General features: G+C 61.8%; 1 protein-coding gene across 1 annotated transcript in view; it reads left to right on the forward strand.

The window, feature by feature from the left end:
* Positions 1-2,200: 2,200 nt before the first annotated feature.
* The window catches only part of Sdc3 (syndecan 3), a 31,989-nt gene continuing 11,028 nt past the window's right edge, over positions 2,201-23,161 (forward strand). Inside the window, exon 1 of the mRNA XM_077109943.1 lies at positions 2,201-2,408. Coding sequence (XP_076966058.1) covers positions 2,271-2,408 — 138 coding nt within the window. The 5' untranslated portion in view covers positions 2,201-2,270. The remainder of the gene's footprint in view (positions 2,409-23,161) is intronic.

Consider the following 23,161-nt stretch of genomic DNA (forward strand, 5'->3'; position numbering starts at 1 on the left):
TGGGATTGGAACCCAGGTGTGACCCAGCCAGAGCCAGACCTCTCCAGCTCCGGGCTGTTCCACCAAGACCAAGCTCCCCATCTGCGCGGCCCCCAGCCTTTCCCCACCCAGCTCCCCAAGGAGATGGCTCAATTCCAAAAGATTTGGGAATGGGATTTCAGAGGTTGGGATCTCAGAATTCTTAGGAATATTTTTTGGAGGTGTGGGGGTGCTGGTGATCGAGCCCCAGGGGTGCTTTACCACTGAGCCAGATCCCCCAGTCCTTTCAACCCTTATTTTGAGATAGGGCCTCACTAAGATGCTGAGGTTGTCCTTGAACTGTGATCTTCCTGCCTCAGCCTCCTGAGTGGCTGGATGTCAGCCACCATGCCTGGTGTCCTGGGGATTTTTGAATCCCAAAGTTGAACACTCTCCCTCTCTCTCTGCAGGATGTCTGCCTAAGGACAGCTAGCCTGGGCTCACACACCCTTTAGGGACCCACTTACTCCCTCTCCTCTCAGGGACCCCTTTTAACACATTTCTACCTTAGGTTGAGCTGAACTTTGTTTTCTGGACTACTCCCAAGGGGCTGCTGCAGGCCCTGACACCCAGAGGCCACGGTTACTCTGGGGATCTGTCCTTCCGGGCCTGCCCCTGTCTGCTCCACTATTCTTTCCTCAGGCAAACGGCTCCAGTTTTGAGGTGTGTGCGTGTGTGCCAGTGTGCTTGTGTGTGTGTGTGTGTGTGTGTGTGTGTGTTTTCATTGCTGCTGGGTAGAATGGAACCCAGGGCGGGGAGCATACTAGGCAAGTGCTCTGCCTCTGAGCTCCACCCACACCCCTGGGCTGACAGCAGATCCCTCTTCTTGCCAGCAGGCCCTGAACTGGGTGCAGGGACCCAGGCGCCAGAGAGCGGCTGAGGGCAAAAGTGAATTCGCCATCATCAGCAAACAACCTCAGTTTCCTCACCAAAGAAGTGGAGCTATCAACAGTTCCGACCTCACGGAGGGAGCTCCTGAGATGTTGACAAGATAATCCAAGGAAAGTGTTTGGTCAAGGACATGTGCTCAGGGATTAATAAGTGTTTAACCCTCCCCCTCTCTCCCAAAAACACCTGTGTGGGGTGAGTTCAGGTGAATGAGAACCATACTCATTGATTCTGCAGGTTGGTTTGTGGTTTCTCTGTGCCGGGGATTGAATCCAGGTGCCTAACCACCGAGCCACGTTCCCAGCCCATTTTTTTTTTTTTTTTTTTTTTGAGACGGAGCCTTGCTAAGTTGCCTAGGGCCTCACCAACTTGCTGAAGCTGACCTCAAATTTACTATCCCTCTGTCTCAGCCTCCCAAGTCCATGTGATGGCAGGCCTGTGCCACCACACCCTGTGATTCTGTGCATTTGTATTGAGCACCCACTGCATGCCAGGCCAGGCTGGTGTGGGGGTCAGCAGTGACTAACTGCAGCAGGGACTCAAATAAATAGGGAGACTGTGGGACATCAGATGGAGACTGAAGCAAAGGAGAAACCACCCCAAACACAACAAGGCCACCAGGGCTCGGGTCGCCCAGAGGTGCTCTTTACTCCCACTGTGCCTGGAAGGAGTGTCTCCTCTCCAACCCTGGTGACAGGGCCCAAGTCAACACCCCACACCCCCATTCCATGGTGGTCTCGGGGGCGGGGGTGGGGGGAATTGAAGCCCAGGGAGGGTCAGGCCTAGTCTGAGGGCAACAGCCAGTCCGCATTCTGAGGACACGAAGGTCGGGGTCTTGGGTGATCTCTGGCCCCTTCCTAGGTTGGCTGGGGCGTGGGGTGAAGATGGGAGTCCTGGAATGAATGGAGCCCACAGGAGGCTGCTGGGGGGGGACACACACGCCATCCACGCCTCGGACCCTAGAAGGAACGGCATGGCCCGCGGGGTCCTCGGGTTCAGCCCTCCCGGCGGCGGGGGAGGGCGCGGAGCGGAACTGGGTCCCGCAGCCCCGGGCCGGAGCCTGCCGCGCCGGGCAGGGCGGGCGGGGGTCGCAGCTCGGCGCGCACCCCCGCGCACCCCCGCGCACCCCCGCGCACTCCCGCGCACCCGCGCGCACCCCCGCGCGCACCCGCGCACAGCCCGCCCCGCCCGCCGCGCTGGGGGCGGCCCGGTGGCGGCGGCGGCGCACGCTTCCTGCGGGCGCGGCCGCTGTGGGCGCGGAGCCGCGAGCGAGGCGGAGCCGGAGCGGAGCCGGAGCCGGCCCCGAGCCGGAGCCCGACGAGCCGCGCCGCCGCCGCCAGCGCCGGAACAAAGGCGCCGCCGCCATGAAGCCGGGGCCGCCGCACCGCGCCGGGGCCGCCCGCGGGGTCGCAGCCGGGAACGGGGCCGCGGCCGCGCCCGGGGCCCGCGGGCTGCTCCTGCCGCCGCTGCTGCTGCTGCTGCTGGCCGGGCGCGCCGCGGGGGTGAGTGACGCGCCCGCCCCGCGGGGACCCCCGCCCGCGACCCGCCGGGACCCCCGCCCGGGCCGCAGCCCCTCCCCCACCGCCCGGAGCCACCGCCGTCGCTCGGGGCTTCGTCCCCTTCCCGGAGGACCCCTCCCCCGAGGGAGGCCCCGGCGGGAGCGCGGGTCGCAGCAGGTCCCCGCAGGTCCCCGCCACCCGGGCAGCCGGGTGGACCGCCTCCCGCGGGCGGAGCGGGGTCCCCCGCCGCGGCCCGAGAGGCACCGCGAGGGCCTGGTGGCCGGCGCGGGTCGCGGGGCTGGGTGTGTCTCGGGGCCAGAGTGAGCGCGGCGCTTGCCTCGTGGGTGTGCCCGACCGCGGCCACTTTTGGGAGCCGGGCGGATTCCTCCGCTGGGGGAGGGTGTGCGCCGGATCTCTCTCAGGTCGCCTCCCCCAGCCACCAGTAGGGCAGTGGGGACTCCCGAGGGGGCGGGGGAGGGTGACTTGGTGAAGGTGACCCAGTGTGGGTGCAGCGTGGCCACCCCAGCGAGGAGCCCTGGGACCTGTGGGGTGTGCCGTGGGAGGATGTGCCCTCTCTCTGTGCCGATGCCACCAGGCCCCCTGTGGGTGGTTGAGTGAGGGTGACCCATTGTGCACTGTTACCGGCTGGGCCACTAGGACCCGGGCCATGTGTGCAGGAGCACAGGGGTCCAGGGTGGAGAGACCTCTGGTGGGCGTGTGCTTGGCCCATCAGAGTGGTGTGCGTGAGAGCATGGGTGACCTCAGCGTGAGCAAGGACCCTTGAGGGAGGCACATGGTGCAGGTAGAGATGTGTGGGAGGTGACCCCTGAATGTCCCTTGGAGTGACTGCAGCAGCTGGGGTTGAACTTGGTCCCGGCTCCATCAGGAAGCAGGAGGAAGGGGGTGGGGGAAGAACCAGTCTCCCCTTTGAGGGAGCCAGGTCCCAAGTGAGTTCTGTGGCACTTGCCCAGATCCAAGGTGGGGTACGGTGAGCTGGAGATCCTTAGGTCCCACCTCTTGGGCAGTTCTAGGAACAGTGATGCCCTGGCCCCATCCCCTGGGCTAAGAAGGAGGGGTCCCTCCTCGCAGGCTGCCGGCCTGGAGCCGCCCTCCTCTTCCAGCCCCAGCGGCCAGTCTGTCTAGTGAGGGTCCCTGCAGGGGCTTCAGGATTGGATCCTCATCAGCCTTCCCCATCTGGGGTGGGGAGGGCACCCATGAGGCGACTGGCCTCCTGCCTCATCTCCAGTTCCCCTGGGGGCTGAGGGGAAGAGGTCCCTAGGAAGGATAGCCACTTGGCCTGTCCTAGCCCCTGGGGACACTTTCTCAGCTGCATTTCTAGATCCTTAAAAATTTGGGAATCGCTGTTCAGGGTCAAAATCCCAATACTACCACCTGTTCACGGGGTGGTCTTGGGCAGGTTGTCCCACTGGTCAGCCTTGGGCTTCCTCTCTGTGAAATGGGGTTGAAGACACCCTCCTCAGGGGCGAGAATAGCTGGCGTGTGCGCAGACCCAGGAGGAGCAAGTGATGATCAGGAGCACAGGACAAAGTTGTGGAGACAGGGGGCCTGGTGGGACGTGGGGCTGGGCAAGTCGCTCCCTGGCTGGCACCTGCTCCTCAGCCATGAAACAAGGCTCGTGCTTGGCACCCGGTGGAGTGGAGAGAGGAATTAAATGAGAGTGGTTCAGGATCTGGTGCACAGTAGGACCTTGACAAGGCAGGGTGCCCCTGAGGTAGGGCTGTCCTGGCTCTGAGCCTGTGCCAGGTGGCAGATCGGGCAGTCCTCTGCCCGCCCCCAGGCTCGGTCTCAGGCTCCATGCTTGGCTTGGCACCGGGCAGAGCAGGGGTGCAGCAGAGGTGGGAGGGGAACATGGTGTCACTCGGGGCCTTGCATCTCCCCAGGGGTCCGGCTGTTGAAGAAGGTTGTCACCCCTCTTGTGCCTCATCTGGCTTGGGAAGCAAAGGGTCAGTGGGTGGTGCCTGGTGGGCAGGGATGCCACCCCTCAGAAGAGGGTGATGCCTGTATCAGGCGAGGCTGTTAGACCAGAAGAGCCCCAGCCAGGTGGCTCTAGGTGTGGCCTTGGGGGGACATCAGCCGGTGGGCAGCAGCTGGGTCAAGCAGGGGAGGAAAGGTGGCCCCTGGGTCTTCCTGTGTGTCTGAGGGGGTGATCTCCCCTTGGGGAGTCCTCAGTCCTGGACTGCCAGGTGACCTTCTGAGGAACATCTCCTTCCAGAGCCACCTCTGCCGCTCCACCCAGTCACTCCCTGCAATGGCCTGGAGAGTGGGGATCTTGGAAATGCAGCTTGAAGAACACGGTCTTCTAAAGGTCCAGGCCTGGAAGGGATCCCAGGTGTCACTTAGGCTTTTGAATGCGCTCAGGGACGGGAGCTCAGTGAATCGTGGCTGTGTGACTTTGTGAAAGTTACTTACCTTCTCAGTGCCTCGTCTTCCTCGTCTGCCAAGTCTGAAGGGCAATCCTCCTGCCCCATGCCTGGCTCAGTTCCATGCTCTTTGTGGAGTTGTCATTCTGTGGTTGGGTGGTGGCAGGGGTGAGGAGGGGAAGGTGGGTGACGGTGTGACCCACTCTTCAGGGTAGGGTCCCTGCTCCCACCCCCTCCTGCGCTCGGAAGCCTTGGTGGCCCCGGCGGCTGCTCCACGCTGCTGTGGTTGTGAGCCTGGGTTGCTGGGGCCAGACTGTCCTTACTACAAAAGGTGAAGGCTGGGGCTCTGAGCTGTTCCAGGCCAGGCCCTGGGGGGCCTCCTTCCCTCCCAGATGTTGGGGGATGAGCCCAGGGACAGTGAAGGGATCTGCAGCCCGACTCCCCAGGCAGCAGGGCTCCAGGGGTGGACACCAGCTGTGTGACCTGGGGAGTGGGGACAGGAGGTGTCAGCCTCAGGGAGGCTGCCATGAGGAAAGGGGCCTCCTGAGGAGACTGAGTGTGGTGCGTCTCAGGAGCCGGGCCTTTCCAGGAGGGAGCCTGAGAGGCCAGCAGGACTTGCTGGAGGAGGTGACTTTGGAACTCTCTCCAAAAGTGGTTGTCACGTGCCACGGAGCAAGCGGTCCCCTTCCCTGACTCTCCGTTTTCTTATCATTTGGGGACAGATACTTGACTCGCAGGACTGTCAGGGCGAGGGGTGACGGATCTGAACCTGGAGCTCTGCCCTCTGGGGAGAGTCGGCCTCCAGCTGTGATTGGAGGGTCTCCTCTGGCCCCTGCCTTGTGGGTGGTGGGGCAGTGGAGGCAGGGCCTCACCTGAGGCTTGACAATAGAAACAGCAGCTAGCCCCCCCGGGCGCCTGGCCCACCAAGGGGGCACCACGCATGTTTTGGCTAGTTAGTCCTTTTGAGCTTCTTCTGAGTTGGAGTTATCAGAACCTCTGTTTACAGGTGAGGAAATGGGGCACAGAGAAGTGAAGGGATTCACTCAGAGTCACACAGCCACAAAGCAGCACAGCTGTATTGGGTCAGGGCCTGGCAGGCTCCTAGGTCTGGGCTGCTGTCCTAATCCCATGGCCTCTTGCCGTGCCATTTGGGCATTTTGCTTCACCTCTCTGGGGCCTCCCTAGCCCCAGCCCCTGGGGTGGGAGGGGCTGGACCCTGACTGTACCTGTCACTGTTCACCAAGTACCTGTTCCTCACAGGTGTGTGCCGTGTCCCTTCCGACTCAGTTCTCCCCCCTCTTTGGAAGTCTATGGTGCCGTCTTGAGTTGTGCATGGGGGAAGGTTTGTGGCTGTGTGACCTGGTGAAAGTTACTTAACTTCTCAGTGCCTCGTCTTCCACTTCTGCGAAGTGGGAGGATAGGAGTGTGAAGGGCAAGCTTCCCGCCCCAGGCCTGGCCCCGGACGCTTCCTCCTCATAGGGGTCTGCCATCTGTAAAAGTGGCCCCTCTGAGAGCCCTCGGGACGGGCGAGGGAAGCCGTATGGACTGAAGAGCTGTTGGCAGGACTGTGTGCGGTGAGGGGCTCGTGCCGGGCCGAGTGGTCAGGCACAGCCAAGAGGGGCAGTGTGTGGAGCCTCAGGATGAGAGGGCTCTGGACACCCACCACCGCCCTGGATGGGTGCTGGCTGCCACCCATGTGGTGACCAGACCTTGAGAGTCGTGCAGCGCTGAAACCTGTGTCCCCGCCTCTGAGCGCTGGCCCTCTGCCCTCACTCTGCAGCCTAACAGTGAGTGAAACTCCGAGGGCAGTGGCTTGACGGGGTCTCCTGCAGACAGACCACGAGCTTCCTGGGGTACCCTCTCACTGGGAGCAGGGGCCACTGAGTGGCTGGCCCAGAATTAATCAGTGGATTTATTTATTGTACTGGGGATTGAGCCCGGGGACACTCCCACCGGGCCACATCCCCAGCCCTTTTTATTATTAGTCTTTACTCCCAAGTTGCCGAGGCTGGCCTTGAACTTGGGATCCTCCTGCCTCAGCCTCCCCAGTTGCTGTATTGCAGGTGTGATCCATGGCGCCAACTTGGCCCCTAACCGAATGGTTCAAGTGGGTGGATGAACGAAGGAAAGAAGGAGCCTGGATCGTGACTCCCTCTTGGTGTGGGTGGGTTGGGGGGATAGTGCGGCTGACAGTCCTGCTGCGTCCAGGGCGTGCGTGTGTCCATGGGTTGGAAGGCGCCAGGGGGCTGCCTGGGGCAGGCCTGCGGTCTGAGCACCCAGGCGGGGCCAGCCGTGTCTGGCCAGGACAGAGGGACTGTGGCTCTGGGCTCCAGCCAGCTCTTGGAGCCTGTGATTTTGTGTCTCCGGGGGCAGGGTGGCCAGAGCTGGGAGCTGCCCACGGCCCAGCCCCTGGCTCCTGCCATCCCTCCCAACACTGTGCCAGCGGGAGCAGGGCTGGGCTTGTCCGGGACCACCTGGCTTGTCTTGCTGGCCCCTTCGGACCTCTGTCTCCTGGAACATTCCACCACACACTGGGAAACCGCTCCCCACCGCCCTGTCCCCAGTTGCCCTGACCCCCAGCCTCCCAGGACTCCAGGAGGCCCGGAGACTTCACTTCACTTCCGCCCCGTCCTCCTGACTCCTGAGCAGACCCTGGTTAGAGGGGTGGCCGCTCCCCTCCCCCACTGACCAGGCCCAGTCTTAGCGCCAAACAGGAAGTGGTGATTACAGGGGAGTCTGAGCGGCCATGGCTGAGGGCCGGCAGTGGGGAGGGGGTGCAGTGAATGATCTGGCTCCTTTCCTACCTGGCTGCGGGGGGGCCCGGGCAGGGACGCCTGTGCTGGCCTTTTACACGAGATGGAGCGGGTTCAACCGCCCTGTTGTCCACCTGCCTGAGGCTTGCCTGCTGCCCACCCCTCAGCTCCTCTCAGGCCTTGGTGCTATGACTGTTTGGGGGCCACCAAGCCTAAGGGTACAACTTGAAGTAGGAGGAGCAGGGGCTCTGGACGCAATTAGTCCAGGGTAGAAATCCTGATTCTTTCAGCTTCTTGCTGTGTGACCTTGACAAGTTCACTTAACCCCTCTGAGCTTCAATCTTTTCTTTAAAATGGAGAGTTGTTGTTGTTTGGGAATTAATAATGTGAAGTAATACACAAAAGAAATTGCAGATGGTTGTTCATGCTGTTTTCCTTCACTCACCTTTGTGGGTTTCCGTTTCTCTTGCCCCTCTCTTGGTCTTACTGAGGACTTGTTCTCCAGGGACAGAAGCTTGGAGACAGGTCCCCTTGGAGAGTGTGGGGACCAAGTTTGAATGATTGTGGGGGATCATTAAAGCAGAACCCTGGGCTGGGGACCACCCTGAAAGGGAGATCTCGGACCAAGACTCTCAACTGGAGCTGGCAGGATTCAGGGCAGATTGGAGGAAGCATTTTCCAGCGCCTTCTGGTGCTGAGTCTCTGGACAATTTCTCCAGAGCCGCTGGGCAGCCTGCAGTCCAGACTGGAGACACAGGAGTGCACCTTGGGCCCTTCAGTCTGGTGGCGCTGGGTCCTTCCCACTTGCTCTCCAGCCAGGAGCATCTTGGCCATGCTCTGCTTATTCCCCAGGCCCCGGCCTGATGAGTGACGGCCCCGGGGAGACCCTGGAGACATGGCCCCCTGCACAGCCTGCCGTCCCTCAGGTGATGGCCTGGGCCTTACCCAAGGTCCAGGAGGTCTCAGAGTCTTCTGCTGCCCTCACAGGCTGGTGGCACCCCTCACAGACAGGACTCACACAGCCAGAGCGACGGGGCCTGGTGCTGCGTGCCCATCCCCTGCTCTGGAGCTGTGCCCCCCTGGTGGCAGATTTCTGTCCTATGTAGGTTAGGGCCAGGGCTTTCTGGGGTGGGACGGGACAGGGGACGGTGCTGACGAGGCCCTGCATCTGATTCTGGGATGTCTGAGGGCTTTGGGGCTGCTGGTGGGACTCCTCCGGGCTCCCCAGAGCTCCCTGCACCCCCACACGGCCAGGCAGACCCCGATCCTCCAGCCCCACCCGCCCACAGCCCAGTCTCTAACGAGAGCGATTTCTAACCCTCGCCACGGGCCGCGGCAACGAGCTGCTGCACTCTGATCGCCAGTTCAGTCGCTCATTAGACCTGTCCTCCCCCTGGCTTGGGGGCAGATGCTGGGAGGCCTGTGGGGACCAAGTAGCCACGGCTCTTGGGGAGCTGGGGACAGTGCTGTTATGCTCTCAGGAGACCTGGGGACCTGTCGCAGCTGCCTTCCCCGGAGCCACGGGGTGTGGGTGCCTCTGTCGGTCTCTTCTGTTCTCTCGCTGTCCCAGCCCGGGGCCCGGCTGCTGCTGGGCCTGGGGTGTCCACGTTGAGTCCTGCTTGGGTGCTGCCTTCCAGGTGCTGCAGGGTCAGGGAGACAAACACGTGTGACAGTGGCAGCCATGATGTCCCTGGCCCCACAGACAGAACGTGCACCCCGTACCTGCATGTGCTCAGCGTGCTCCTCACCACACTCCTGCGGGGCAGGTGGGCACCCCACTTTACAGATGGGGACCCCGAGGCCTGAGAGGTGGGGCAGTTAGTGGGACCCTGGTGCTCGCAGGGTGAGCAGGTGCGGGTGGCCAGCTCTTGACCAGCGTCTGTTTCCCCTTGTGTTCAGCGGGGCGCTGGTTCCCGACTGTCAGGCTGTGGCCGGGCAGTGCTGGGGAGGGGAGCAGGTGGACTATCCGGACATTGGTTGGAAGGAAGCTGCTGCTGGTGGCCACCTTCATTTTCATGATGGCGCTTTCCTCACCATCATCGTGTCAGTGGGGGGTCCCCCCAGCTGGTCAGGGTAGTAGACAGCTGTTTCCTTCTCTGGATCTCCACTTCCCATCTGTGAAATGGGGAGATTGATGAGTGGCCCAGGGGCCCCTCCAGTCTTCTCAGTGGAGGGACTATCAGAAAGACCCAGGGCCAGAGAGGCTGGGGCCTGACACAGAGTGACCAGGAGGAAGCTCAGGCCTGCAGGGCTGGGGAGAGGGAGGCCACCCTCTTCAGTGGCCTGCCTGGGCTCCTCTTGGGCCACAGGTGGGGGAGGGGGGACTCTGTCCCTAACCCTGGGGGGCCTGATCCATCAAGCCTGGGCCACCAGGGGCCTGGGCCTTGAGTCTGGTTTCCTGGGGGCAGAGTTCAGTACCTGGGTCCTTGTCCCCTCCCTGCTAGTGACCAGATGCCCCCTCTGGTTTGGCCAGTGCTAAGTGCTCAGTGCTTGGAGGCTCCGCTTGGCTCCTGGCCTCAGGAAGCTCCCACTTAGGTCGGGGAGGGGATGGGGTGTGAGGGCTTGGCTCTGACTCGGTGACTCAGGGGAAGCTCCATGGCCGAGGCGTCCTTCGGATCGGGTCTTGAAGGACGGTTGTCTGTCAATAGGCAGAGGGACTGGTGTGCAGGGATGTAACTGTGGTTGGAAGCAGTGATCTCCAGGCGGAGCGGGGAGCCACGTGTGGGGAGGGGAAGGCATCCCCTCTCCGTGCAGGGACTGCTCCATGCATTTAACAGACACTCACAGGGCACTCACTTCCTGGGGGCCTGGCCTGTGCCCCAGGCTGTTCTGTGGCTGTATCCTCAACCCAGCCCCGAAGCTGGGCTCTGAATCCAAACCAACGCATTTCTTGTCCGGCAGGCAGGGTGTTGGTCTATACAGGGGTCTGGTCTATACAGGGGTCGAGTTACTTTGCCAAATGCCTCATATATAAAAACTCACCTCATTTTCACAGTGGCCTTATGAGGGAGATGCAAGTAATATCTTGATTTTACAGAAGAGGAGATTGAGACACAGAGAGGTGAAGTAACTTGTCCAAGGTCACAGAGCTAGTAAGTGGCAGAGTTGGAATTTGAACCCTAGTAGTTTGGCCCCCTGAGTCCTGTGAGTCTTGTTTCGCGCTTGAGCACTGCCCCAGCTCATGTTCCACAAACCTTAGAGCATGGGGCCCAGAGAGGAGGAGTTGAAGGCCAAGCAGGCCTTGCTAGGTACCTGGATTTGTGTGGCTGCTGGGGGCAGGGGGTTGCCCAAAGCCCAGAGGCTCTTCACGTCCATGTGGGTCAGTTCTCTGTCACATTTTCTGTCTGTGTTGGGCATGGGCTGAGGCTAACCCAGGCTGAGGAAAGACCAGAGGACCAGAAATGATTTTAGGAAGGAAGCCTGGAAATGCTTTTGTCCAAGTTCATTGTCCCAAAGTGGAACTGCAGCGGGGGCATAGTGAATGTCTTCTGAGATCCTGTTGTTCAGCCTCTTATTTTACACTTGGAGAAGTTGAAGCTCAGAGAGGTACTTGAGAGGTACAGGGGGGTACTTGTTGCCCAAGGCAACACAGCAAATTGGTGACGGAGCTAGGACTAAGGACTGCATCCTGAGTGCTGAGTAGGGCTCCGTCCCCTGTACCATGCTGCTTCTTTTTACCTATCTCTGTTCTGCCCAGAATGCAGACCCAGGTCCACCCCCTCTTCCAGGAAGCCTTCCTTGACCACCCAGCTGCATGCATGCCCTGTGCTCTCTGCTAAGTCACCTCCCTTCAGTGCACTTCTCCAGCCTCTTCCCTTTGCCCTGTTCACCCACGTTGCACCAAGCACCCCGCGTGTCTACCCTGTGCTCTTCTACCTTTGGACTCTTTTCTCCAGTGAACTCTTGTTCTTCCTCCAGTGCCCAGTGCAGACGCCCTCTCTTCCCAGCTCCCGAGCCCAGGGGGCCCCTCCTTCTGTCCTACATCCCTCTTCTAGTTCCCAAGTGCTGCTCCTCTTCCACAGGTGAGGAGTCTTGGCCCAGCCCCAGCTCTGTTCCCGGCTTCCTGGTTCCTGGCTCCCGCAGGACTACACTGTTACCTCCCTGGAGCCCTCGCTTGGATACACTGTTGCTGCCTGCTCCCCCATTACATCATCCCCCTCCCCTCCCCAGCAGCCCTCTGTTTCATTTCCCCAATCCTGACATTGCTACATTGTTTCTTTTCTTTGCATTCACACATCCTCAATCTGTTTTATTTCTAGTTCTCCCTATTGTCACACCTTGTCCCTTCTCCCCAACCCCCTGCCCATGTGATCCCTAAGCCTGGGAGCAGAGGAAAGTGGAGTGTGGCCTGAGGGGACACAGCTGGGGCTGAGGATCCAAGGGTGTGGATGACCTTCTGGACTTCCACCTCCCAGGAGGGTGGGCGCTCTGGGCTAGCTGGGGCTGGGGCTTGGCGGGCAGCTCCCTCCTCCCTCCTGCCTCCTGCCCACCTCTTCCCTCCTCTGTCTTTCCTGCGGCTCCTCCCGCTCCTCCTGCTCTCCTCCTCCTCCTCCTTTCTCCCTCCTCCTGCTCTGATTCCCTCAGGCCTCTCCGCCCCTCCTTCCCTGGCTGGTTAGAACCTCTCCCTCTCCAGCTGTGACTCAGGCGCCCCACCCACCCACTGAGGATTGTCCTGGGTGCAGGGGTCTAAGGGGCCAAGGGGGTAGCTGGGGCCAGGCTGGGAGGGACTCTTCTCTACTTCTCACCCTTCTGGCCCAGAACTCCCAACTCCCTTCCTCTGAAGTTTTGAGGACAAAAAGCCCCAAGAGTCAGTCCCTGGCCTCACCCTAACCCAGCCAACTGAGCTCGACCACAGCGTCAGGACAGAGCCGCCCCAGCGTCCCCTGCGTCCCCTGCGTGTGCTCTGGGAGCTGAGCCTATGAGGTGGGAGCGGGGAGGCTTGTGGGGGCCATCTCAGGTGCAGACCTGGCCCAGGGCGGCCGTGAGGCTGTGGTCCTTTCCCGCGTGCAGCCACGGTGGTGGTGGTGGTGAGGACTTAGGTGTGGGCCAGGGGCTGCTTTGTGCATGCAGATGTGTTGCTGGGTCTGTGCTGATGGGTGGGGGTCCAGGTGTCTGTGGCCCCTCCCAACTGCCGTCCTCCTGTTTCCCACTAAGGGCTCACCCCAACTCTGTGACTGCAGATGGTTGTGACTCCTGGGAGGGTGGCAGAGGAAGCTGGGAGACACCCCTCCTGCCTTGAGAGGGTCAGATGTCCTTGGAAATGTGTGCAGGCACAGACACACGGACAGGGACGTACACTCCTGCAGGTGCTCAGGGACCACTGCAGAGACGCAGCCCGATGTGCCGCATGAACAGGCCAGACCCACACAGCTGCGCACGCCCACCCTGGACCACCCCAGGCAGACGCACATGGTGCATCAAGACAGGAAGCCCTGAATGTGCTTACACACGTCGTGCGTGAGCGTGCAGGCACACACGTTGCTAGGGCTCTGAGCTGTTGGCAGTGCACTCGTCCTTAATCCCAGTTCTTAATCCCAGGCCACAGGGGCAGAGCCCAGGCCAGAGGGGCAGCTGGTCATCTGGCCTCCTTAGGTGATTAAGGCAAGGCGGGGGTGGGGACAGGGGCTCAGAGCTTTGTCTTCTGCCTAACCTCCAGGGATACTCCTTTCCCCCAGTTCTCCAAACCCAGCCTTGGGTTCCTGTAAAGATCCAGTTACATGTAATTTACTAAACCTGGGTGCAGATGTGCCGGGAGAGAGGAGGAGAGAGGGCAGGCTGTGTGTCCCTGGGGACAGGGACAGCTGGGTGGGAGAGGCCAGGTCCCTTCCCTTGAGTGCCCACCCATGAGGACCCAGCAGGGGGCCTCCTCCGGGGTACTCTGATCTCGGGGAGGCCTGTTTCTTGCTGGAACATTCCTGATGAAGTGGGAGATGTCTGCTCCCTGAGCAGAGAGGTGTTCTCCAGGGACCAGGCTGGAATGGGGATACCTCTGTGAGGAGGTGAAGCCTGAGCTGAGCACTGAAGGGGTCGCTCCTGGGACTCTTGAAATGCATGCTGGCTGACCCATCATGGGGGTGCAGCTGATATTTTCTAGGCGGGGACCAGGGCTGCTGATGGCCTGCTGTTGGCAAACGCCCGAGGTTATGAGGCGTGGTGAGGATGCTCCTGGTGGGAGGGCTCCCAGGCCACTGTCCCCTGCATGCTGGGGGTGGGGCACATCCCACACCCAGGGCACTGTGGACCGCACCCCCTCCCTCCCATGTTGGGAGGGACGTGTCTGAGGGAAGGCCGCTTGCCTCCTGGGTGGCCTTGGGCAGGTAACTGTACCTGTCCTCTGAGCCTGCGCTGTCCTCTGTAAACGGGCCACTTCCCATTGTGCTGTCGGGAATGGCAGGGACTCAGGGTTCCGTGCTAAGGAGCGGGCAGAGGTCATGAGAGGCCTCTGTGGCCAAAGAGGTGGAAGTCACTCGTCCTGTTCTTGCCTGGAACTTGGAGAAGCACTGTCCCAGCAACCCCCCGTCTGATGTCCAACTTTTGGCCTGTCTTTTCTAGCTGGGCTCCTTCTCTCGTGAGTTTTGTCTTCTACAAAGCTCTGGCTCCCTGAGACCCTTTGGGACTCATGCATTCATCTCCTGGGGCCTGGGCCTGTGGGGGCAGCTGGGCCTCTGGCTGACCTTGTCCTGGGGCAGCTCCCTGTGGGGAAGGGGGTCAAGCTGGTGTTATGGAGGGTCAGGGGCAGAAGCCGGGTCTTCTGTCCTTGCGGGGGGAGGACCTGGGAGGGCTTTCCCATGGCCTTGTCCCTGGACTGTGGGACTGGTGAGGGCCAGGACACTCGGGGTCTCCGAAGCCCTGGAGGGCGTGTGACTCAGCTCAGGGGTTGGCCTGTGCTGTGGGCTGAGGAGGAGCCGCAGGACACCTCGGGGGGAGCTCTGGGCCTCAGGAGGCATCAGGGGAGGGCAGGAGGGGCGCCGGGGTTCTGTCTGGTCTCCTCCACCCCATCCCTGGGACGGAGGGGCAGGGTCCTGTGGAGTTCTTGGCCTCCCCTCTTCCGGATCCTTCGAGGCCTCTACCCTGTTCAGTGAGGTGGCCTCCTCCATCGGAAAAGCGAGACATGAGAAGATGAGACAGGGCCAGGGAGAGAGGGGGTCCCTGTGACGGGGGGCTGGACCCGAGGACCCAGGAGCTGTAGGCTTTCTGCCTGAGTCCAGCCCACAGGGCCGGCGGGGGGCGGGGGGAGCGCCTCAGACACCTGCCCGGCCCAGGCCTGGCCGCCCAAGCCCAGCCCCAGCCTCAGGACAGACGCCTCCGTGCAGAGAAGAGAGAGCGGAAACCAGCCCGGGGCTTGGCGGCTGCCAGCTGGCTGGGTGGAGGTGGTGCCCGGGAGCCAAGTGGGCGGCGGGGGCTGGAGCCATGGCAGGGGACTGTCCTCAGGGCTACCCCAGACAGCCAGGGACAGGGCAGAGGAACTTGGGTTCCGCTTCACCGCTCTCTTGTTAGGGTCACTTCCTCACGTGCTGCTGAGGGCGGCCGGGCCAGCCACGGGCATCCCAGACCACGGAGGGCGCAGCTGGGGAGCTGAGGTCTGGGGTGGAGGTGACGGCCAGCCAGCGTCCGGACTGGCCTCCCTCCTCTAAGTCCCTCTCAAGACTCTGGGCCAAGCCTGTCCCCTCCCAGTGGCCACCCCTGACCACATGGCCTTTAAAAAGCTCAGAGGAGACCATCGCTGACCTGGGCCTCTCCCACCTCCGAGCCATGGAGTGGCTTTTGCTTGTCCAAATGTGGGTGTCACGGAGCCTTCTCCTAGGACTTGATCGGGGGATACTCCAGTAGAGAACGAGGACAGGTCAAGGTGTCATCCGGATGGGGAACGCTGGGCTTCTCTGCAGGATCTGCATCTGAGTCTAGGCTCTGCTGTGTGACCCTGGGCAAGTTTCTCCCTCTCTCTGAGCCCCAGTCTCACATGTCTTCCTTTTTAAACCACAGCCTAACTGGGGTTCCACGCACGAGCCGTAATGTGTGGACGGTGGTCCCCTGGCCACGCTTTCACTTCCCATAGTTGCTGTTACAGACAACTGTGGTTTCAAAGAGTCAATGGAAAACCCCAGAAATAAACAATTCATGAATTTTAAATAAAGGCTCACTGTTCTGCGTAGTGTGATCAAACCTCGAGCCGTCCTGTTCTGTCCTCCAGGGATAAGACCGACCCGGCTGCCTCCACTGCCTGCCCCGTCGCTGGGTAGCCCAGTGTTTGTGTTCAGGTGACCCTTATCGTACTGAACAGTGGCTCCAAAGTGCAGGAGTAGTGACACAGAGGAGGCACGGGCATTAACACGAAGGGACAGAGGAACTCTGGTACCACGGGGCAGCACAGCAGGACCCCAGGAAGAACACGTAGGGTGTGCAGGGTGCGGCTCTCTGAGGCTTGCACATCCACGGGGGGTTTGGGGATTTATTCCCCGTGGCTGGGGACGGTGGTGCTGTGATTGAAAGTTTTTTAGTGTGTTGACAGAGATGTGCAACCATCCCCGGCTTCAGGATGTTCTTATCACCCTGTAAGGAAACCTGTGTCCATGGCAGTGGCCTCCTGTTCCCTAAGTGTCCTAGAGAGTCACTCATCCCCTCTGTCTCTGTGATCAGCCTGTCCTGGAAATTTCATCTGAGTAGCACCATACAACATGTGGCCTTTTGTGACTCAATTCTCTCCCTTAGCAGAGTGCTTTCCAGGTTGACTCAAACCCAGCTCGGATCTGCACTTCATTATTATTAATGTCACTCTTTTGCTGACCGATACCTGCTGCGGGGACGTACCGGGTTTGATTCATCCATTCGTCAGTGGATAGGCGTTCGGTTACTTTAGACTTTGTGGCTATTATGGATAATGTTGCTTTTTTTTTTCTTTTTGGAACGGGGACATGTGTTTTCATTTTCCTGGAGTATATACCATAGGAGTAGGATTTCTGAGTCATCTGGGAACTCTCTGTTGAATGTTTTGAAGGAGCGCCAGCCTGTTCTGTAACGCGGCTGTCCCACTTCGCGTTCCCACCGGTGGGAGCGAGGGTTCTGGTTTCTCCAGAGCCCCGCCAGCTCGTTGGTGTCTGGAGTTTGGATCGCACTCATCCTTGGACCCGCTCATCCGTGGGTATTTATGGAACCTTGACTTTCAACCAGGCGGATTGCTCACTGCAACACTGGGAAAGAACAGCCTCGATGCAGCACCCCGGCGGGCCTGGCGCATAGTAGGTGTTCAGCAACAGGCGAAAAAGATTGTCAAGGGGCGAAGCTGGGGTGGCAGGAATCATGCCCCCGCCCCCGCAGAGGGCAGGAGGAAGGAGAGCGCCTGCTGACCACCTGCTGTGAGAACTGGAGCTCTGTCCTCGGGACCCCTGGTCTGCTCCAGGGTCCTGTGTATACACCGAGGCCCTGAGCGCAGGCCGGGCAGCTTGCCTGTGGTCACCAGCTGGAAGCAGCAGGGCCTGGTCCGTAGCACCTCGCTTCGCCCTCCCAGCCTTTGGGTCAGAGCTGTTATGCTCACTTAGCAGGTAAAGAAACGGAGGCTCCGAGCAGTAGACTTGCCCAGAGCTCATGGCTGCTGAAGGCCAGTGCTGGGATTTGGACTCAAGTAGTCTAGCTTGAGTGTCCCGCTCATTTTGAGACTCACCTGCCTCCCAGGACTTAGGAGATGCGGCTTGGCCACCAGTCTGTGCCCTCCCTTCCTGAGCCCACCCATGGCCCAGTCAGACCCTCCTCTTGGGCTGGAAGTGGCCCTGGGCAGGCCTCAGGGGCTCGGCCAGCCCCTCCCTGGTCTGGCTCCTTCCCGTGTGCCGGGCTTTCCCCTGGGTGACGGTGGTGGTGACACCAGGCTCTGAACTCACCCTGTGAGTCGGGACAGCTCTGGGCTGGGGCGGAGGACTCCACTGGTGAGTTCGCCAGGTTATAAATAGCCGCACACAGGAGGGGGGTCAGCCGGCGGACCCAGGCACACCCACGCTCGGGCAGGACACCTGGGTCATGAGGGTGTCTGGGGGGTGTCCTCAGGGTGTTCTCTTGGCTTGTGCCCGGGGGCTTCCAGGACAGCCAGGGGGTCGGGCCTGCCTCTGGCCGGCTCCAGCAGGGTCTGGGCCATTTCCCAGAGGAGGCCAGGGTCAGCCCGTCAGGTCCCCAGGTTGGTAAGGTCCCTGGAGTCCCTCACCTGGCTTCAGGCGGTCCTCGAGGTCTGACGATGCCCCTTTGGCCCTTAGGCCTGTCCTGAGGGTATGGCGACCACAGGTGGCACTGGGGTCCCTGTCCACTGTCCCAGCCCCTCCCCTCCTGCCTTGCGCCCACTTCCTGGTGCCATCCTGGTCTCCGTCCAGGTTCACTGGGCTCCAGCAGGTCCCGGGCCTGAGTCTGTGGAGCACGGAGGCCCAGAGGGGGAGGAATCAGCCCCCTGTGGAAGGGGAAGCCGCCCTGGACGCCCGCAGGCTCCTGAGGGCTGGGCCTGCAGGCCTCTGGGCCTCAGGTGGTGGCCCCTGCCCCTTCTGTTGGCAAGTTGGTTGTGCAGCCTGGAGACCCCGTGCCCAAGGCACCTGCAGTGAGTCACAGGGCAGTGGGTGGGGCTGCTCACCTGAACTGGCCACCTGCCTCACAGGTGGCCTTGTCCTCCACTTCTACATGTCCACGCTGCCTGTTTCTGGGCAGGGCACTGGGTGCATGGGTGGGTGGTCTCTTCCACTCTCCGGGAACTTTCTGGTGGGAGGGAGGGGCCGCTGGGGGCTGGAGGTCGGTGCGCTGTGCAGTACAGAGAGCATGGCCCTTGGGGTCAGCTCATCCCAGATTGAAACCCTGGCCCCATTGCTCTGCAACTTCAGGTCAGTTGCTTTACCTCTCTGAATTTTGCTTTGACCGTCTGAGACGTTCAGACAGTCGTGCCCACCAGGAAGGCGTTTGTGAAGGAAAGTGAGACGGTGTGCACATGAAGAGCCTGGCCCCGGCAAGCGCCCCTCTGATGGCCCAGGCACCCTCCAGGAAATGCCCATGGGCAGAGTCACATCAGGAGCCGGGACTCTCATGCGTTCTTCGGGCTTCGGGAGCTCGCTGGCCACGGAGTTTGGCTGGGGTTCAGATCCTGCTGGGCCCTGGTGGAGGCTCACAGCCTGGGTTTCCTCATCGTAATGGGGCCAGCAACATCGCTTCCAGGGAAGCTGAGTGGGCTCAGTGTGATCTGGTGAACGGGGCTCGGGGTGACGAATGTGGCCAGCAGCCCCATCCCTTGGTGACAACCTGGTGGAGCTACAGAGTCCCCAAGAGAGAACTTCCTCTTTTGGGCCGGGACAGTGGCTGCTGTGTGTGACCCCAGGTGGGCACCCCCCCAGGAGGCTGGGTCAGCTGACTGAGCCTCGAGAGCACATCGGCCTGTCCCGTGTCCGCATACAGTAGGCGCCCAATAAATCCTGGCCGTGCTGATTAACCGGTTGTGTCGGTGCTGATGGGAAGGGGTGTGGGGGAGCAGCCCTGACCCCACAAGTGGCTTCATGCGGGAGGAGGACGGGAGGTGGCAGCTGGGAGCCGAGGGGCTGCGGGTGGCGGGGTCTGCGATGGTCCTCCGTGGGTGGTCCTGCTCACAGGCACGAGCTTAGGGACAGGGTGAAGGAGCAGCGTGTCCCGGTGGCCCAGAGGGTGAGGAGAGAGGGCAGGTGTCGGGATTGATGGGAGGAGCAGGGGAGCTCCGGGGGTGGAGAGGGGCATGGCGTTCGCGGGGCTGGCCGCCATCCTCCGTCCGGGCACGGGAGGCCGGGGCAGGAGGACAGCGGCACCCTGCATTGGGCTGCTGGGAGGGTGTGGGGGGTGGGCGTCGGAGGGAGCCCCGTCCTGCCAAGTCGCCGCCTGCCCTCGGGCTGGGTGTCCTCTGCCACCCGCGTCCCTCTCGGTCTCCTCTGGAGCTGCCTGGTGGGGTTTCCACGGAGGGAGGGGCCGAGGGTGGTCAGAGCAGAGAATGTGCCCAGGGAGGGCCACCTCCAGGATCGACAGTGCCCGGAACCTTCGGAAAGGTCCTGAGAACAGATGAAAGCGCCCGTGGCCCCAGCCAGCGAGAGCCGCGGGCCCTTCCTGTAACTCCGCACTTAGGGATCGCTCTGGTGGTGAGTGCGTCGCAGCAGGGTCACCTCCACCTGTGTTCTGTGACCTACTTTTTAATCTTAATGACGATGACAGTGTTAATAGCCAGCGCTCACTGAGCGGCCAGGTATGCCGGCGGCCGGCCTCCTCCAGGGGTACTCTAGCTCTCAGGTGGGCCAGGTGGGTGCATCACCTCTGCTCTACCGGGAAGAACAGCCAAGGGATTTAGCTGAGCAGCAGGGCCACCGGGAGAAAGACAGTCGGGGGATCTGCCAGCAGCCTGTGCCACAGCGCTCCTGAGAGCCAGCCTGCGCCTTTCCAAAGCCAAAACCTTAAATAGTCTTTGGGGGAAAAAGAACAAACAGGCGTCTGTGGTGCATTCAGGCCTTCCAGTGACCTAATTAGTGTGGATTTGTGAAAACACAAACTGTTGATGGCTGTATACTATTCCATGTTGTGGTTGTGCCTGGCTTACTTAACTAGTCCCCTATTGTTGGATATGTAGGTTGTTACCATTTTTTATTCTCTGAGAAATGACATTGCCTTGAACCACCATGGCCCGAGGCCTGAATTCTAGCCAGCCCAGACCATCAGAATCCAGAGAGGCCCTTACTTAGATGACTAGGCTTGGCTTTTCTCATTTGGCACTGTCTGTGCCTCAGGAGGCTGAGCCAGAGATTGTCTGCCTCCTGCTGGGCCCAGGGCAGGTGTGGACAGGCCGGGTGGTGGCCATGCAGCGGCAGTGGGCCTGCAGGGTGGGTGCTGGGGAGGGTGATCTGGGGAGGGGTGGGCCTGTGGGGCAGGAAAGGCCCAGCCAATTTCCTGTGCTGAGAAGTGTTGGACCCAGAGGTGTCCCCTGCCCCGGGGATGAAGGAGCTGTGGGGACTCAGCAGGGCCCCCTGGTGCAGTCTCGGTGCCCACATCCCAGCCGCGAGCGCTTGTGGGGGTGCGGGCTCCCGGCCAGGGCAGCTGTGGACGGCGGGGGGTGGGGGCGGAGGCGTCCTGTCCAGGTCCAGGCTGCCCATTGTGTGGCCCCCTTGGCTGTCCTGCTGCCCGGAGCCTGGCCCCGGCCCACATTCCTGTGGTGGCGCTCCGAGTCTCCGGGGTGGAGCTGGTGAGCGTGAGGGGCACTGAGTTCTCACAGGACCGAGGGCCTTCTGGGGACGGCGCCTGCAGGGGTGCAGGGGGCCCTGCTCCCGGGCGCTGTCCGTCGCCTGTGTGTCCCTGGGGGAGCCTCTTTGCCTCTCTGAGAGCTGCTTGGCAGGCTGAGTGCCTGCCACCCGCCCCTGGCCCGGGCTGAGCGGCGCAGCTTTCCCGGCTCTGCCCCTCCGTCTGCTGGGGGGGAGTTGACCTCAGCCACCTCTCAGGCCTAGTTCAGCCTTAAGCTGCCATCCAACCGGGGGACACTGTGCCATGGATTACCAACCAAAGGTTACCGAGCACCAACTGTGTACTAGGCAGTGTGTGCTTTTGGTACAGTATCTCACTTGATTCTCACAGTTCTACGGGATGCAAATGATTATTGTCCCTGTTTAGCCAAACAAAAGCTCAGAGAGGTTAAGCATCTTGCCTCAGATCACCCAGCAAGAAAGCAGAGCTGAACTTGGACCCAGGGCTGCCTGAACCTAAAGCTGACCTGCCAGCCCTTGCTCAAGTCGCCTCTAGTCATCAGGAGAGGGGAGGCCACGTCTGGCTAATTAGGGGAAGGCAGCTCGGGCAGAACTAATTACACTTGATTTTGTTCTTAGCTTTTGCAGCATGATTAGCGTGGCACAGGGGTGCTGGGCTCCGGGCCCCCTGCCAGCTGACCTAATTTGTGTGTCTGTTTCTATAACTCACCCTCTCTCCCCCCTCGTCCAGCCTCTCTCTCTCTCCTCTGTCTCTCTCTCTGCACTCTCCCCTCTGTGTGGCCTTGGCAATGCCACTCAACCTCTCTGGGCCTGAAGAATCTCATCTGCATCTGTTTCTGTCTCGGGGAAGCTGAGGCTTCTGGAGACCGAGTCTGCAGAGATCGTAGTGGAGATTCCGACACCTGACGGCGACCGCTGCTCCCCGACCGCTCGGCTCGGGCCCAGCTGCCTCCTCCTGGTTTCTCCTCGGCCTTTCCTACTGCTCCTTTGCTGCTGGGCTGGAGGGCAGGGTCCTGCGGGTGGGCGAGCCCCAGCCTCCTGAGTGACCTCCTGCAGTCCTCTCGGCCTCTCCGTGAGCCGCCTCCTCCTTATCCCCGCATTTCACAGGCGGCAGCACGAGGTGCCAGGGATTGGGCGGCCCTGACAGCCCCTGCCCACCGAGCCGGGAGGCCGTGCTGCGCTCTGCTCCGGCTGCTGTCCCCGGAAGGCTCGAGGCTGTGGGGCCTCAGGGGACCCCAGGCATCCGGAGCCGGCTGGGGGGGCCTGGGGACTGAGGGCCGTGAGTGCCAGGAAGCGGGGCGCTGGCCCTGGTGGGTGGTCCCAGGGAGAGGGCGCCTCCTTGCTGGGCCCCTGGGGACCCAGCCGGCCTCCCCTGCTGCTCTGAATCTCTGTGGACAGGTCTGGGCGGTGGGTGTGGACAGGGGCTCTGCTGGTCACTGCTGGGCCTCGTCCCTTCTGGGAGGGGAGCCCGAGGGCCTCTGGGGCGAGCTGTGGGGTGGTTCCAGGTGGGTGCTGCCTGAGGCTTGAGGAGAACGTGGGGGTGTCAGTCTCAGGAAGGACGCCAGGTCTGGGCTGCTGCGGGGAGTGTGCGCCTGTGCGCCCAGGAGAGTGTGCGAGGTGCAGGCCGGGCGCAGGGTGGGGGAGGGCCTGGGCACGGGAGCTGGGCTTCCCTGGGCAAGTGCCCCCTTTGGAGACACTTAGGCACGTGTGGGCAGCGGGTGGTGGGACGCAGGTGGCTGCTGGCGTGGCTGTGGGGGACATGGCTGGCTGCACAGGGGGAGGGACCCTGGACCCTGGGCCATCAGTGGGTCCGGGTATCAGAGACCAGGACCCGTGCTTACGTCCTAGTTGGCACCCGAGTCCAGCAGTGCGCTGGCTGGGCGCCCTTAGCTGTGGTGGGCAGGGGTCTCCTGGGCCCGGGGCCTTGGCTCCCGGGGCCTGGCTCAGACCCCAGCAGCTGCACAGAGGAGCTTCCTCCGCTGTCCCGCTCCCTCGGGTTGGCGGTGGCGGGAGGAGGAAGTGGGGCTTCCCTGGGCGCGGGGTGTGCCTGTGGTGGGTGTGGGGGGAGGGGCTTATGTTTGGTCCGAGTCGGGGCACATGTGGTCAGGAGCACGCATGGGCCTGGGGTGGGTGTGGGGGGCCTTGTGGGTGTGCGGGTGCAGCCAGGGCTGTGGGAGACGGACGGCGCCTGCAGGGTGGGGCTGGGTCACCCACAGGCCCAGGGTGCGCAGGTGGGTGGCAGTGGTGTGGGGCCTCTCATCCACCCATTGCTGTGGGGGGATGTGGGGGTGTGGGGGTGTGGGAGCCTCCTGTCGGGCACAGCAGGGTGAGTTTACCTGGGGAGGCAGGGAGAGTCCCCGGGGGTCCTGGAACATTTGGATTCCGTTCTTCTTTAAGGG

Source organism: Callospermophilus lateralis, chromosome 7, assembly GCF_048772815.1.
Source record: "Callospermophilus lateralis isolate mCalLat2 chromosome 7, mCalLat2.hap1, whole genome shotgun sequence".
In the NCBI taxonomy this organism is placed as follows: domain Eukaryota; kingdom Metazoa; phylum Chordata; class Mammalia; order Rodentia; family Sciuridae; genus Callospermophilus; species Callospermophilus lateralis.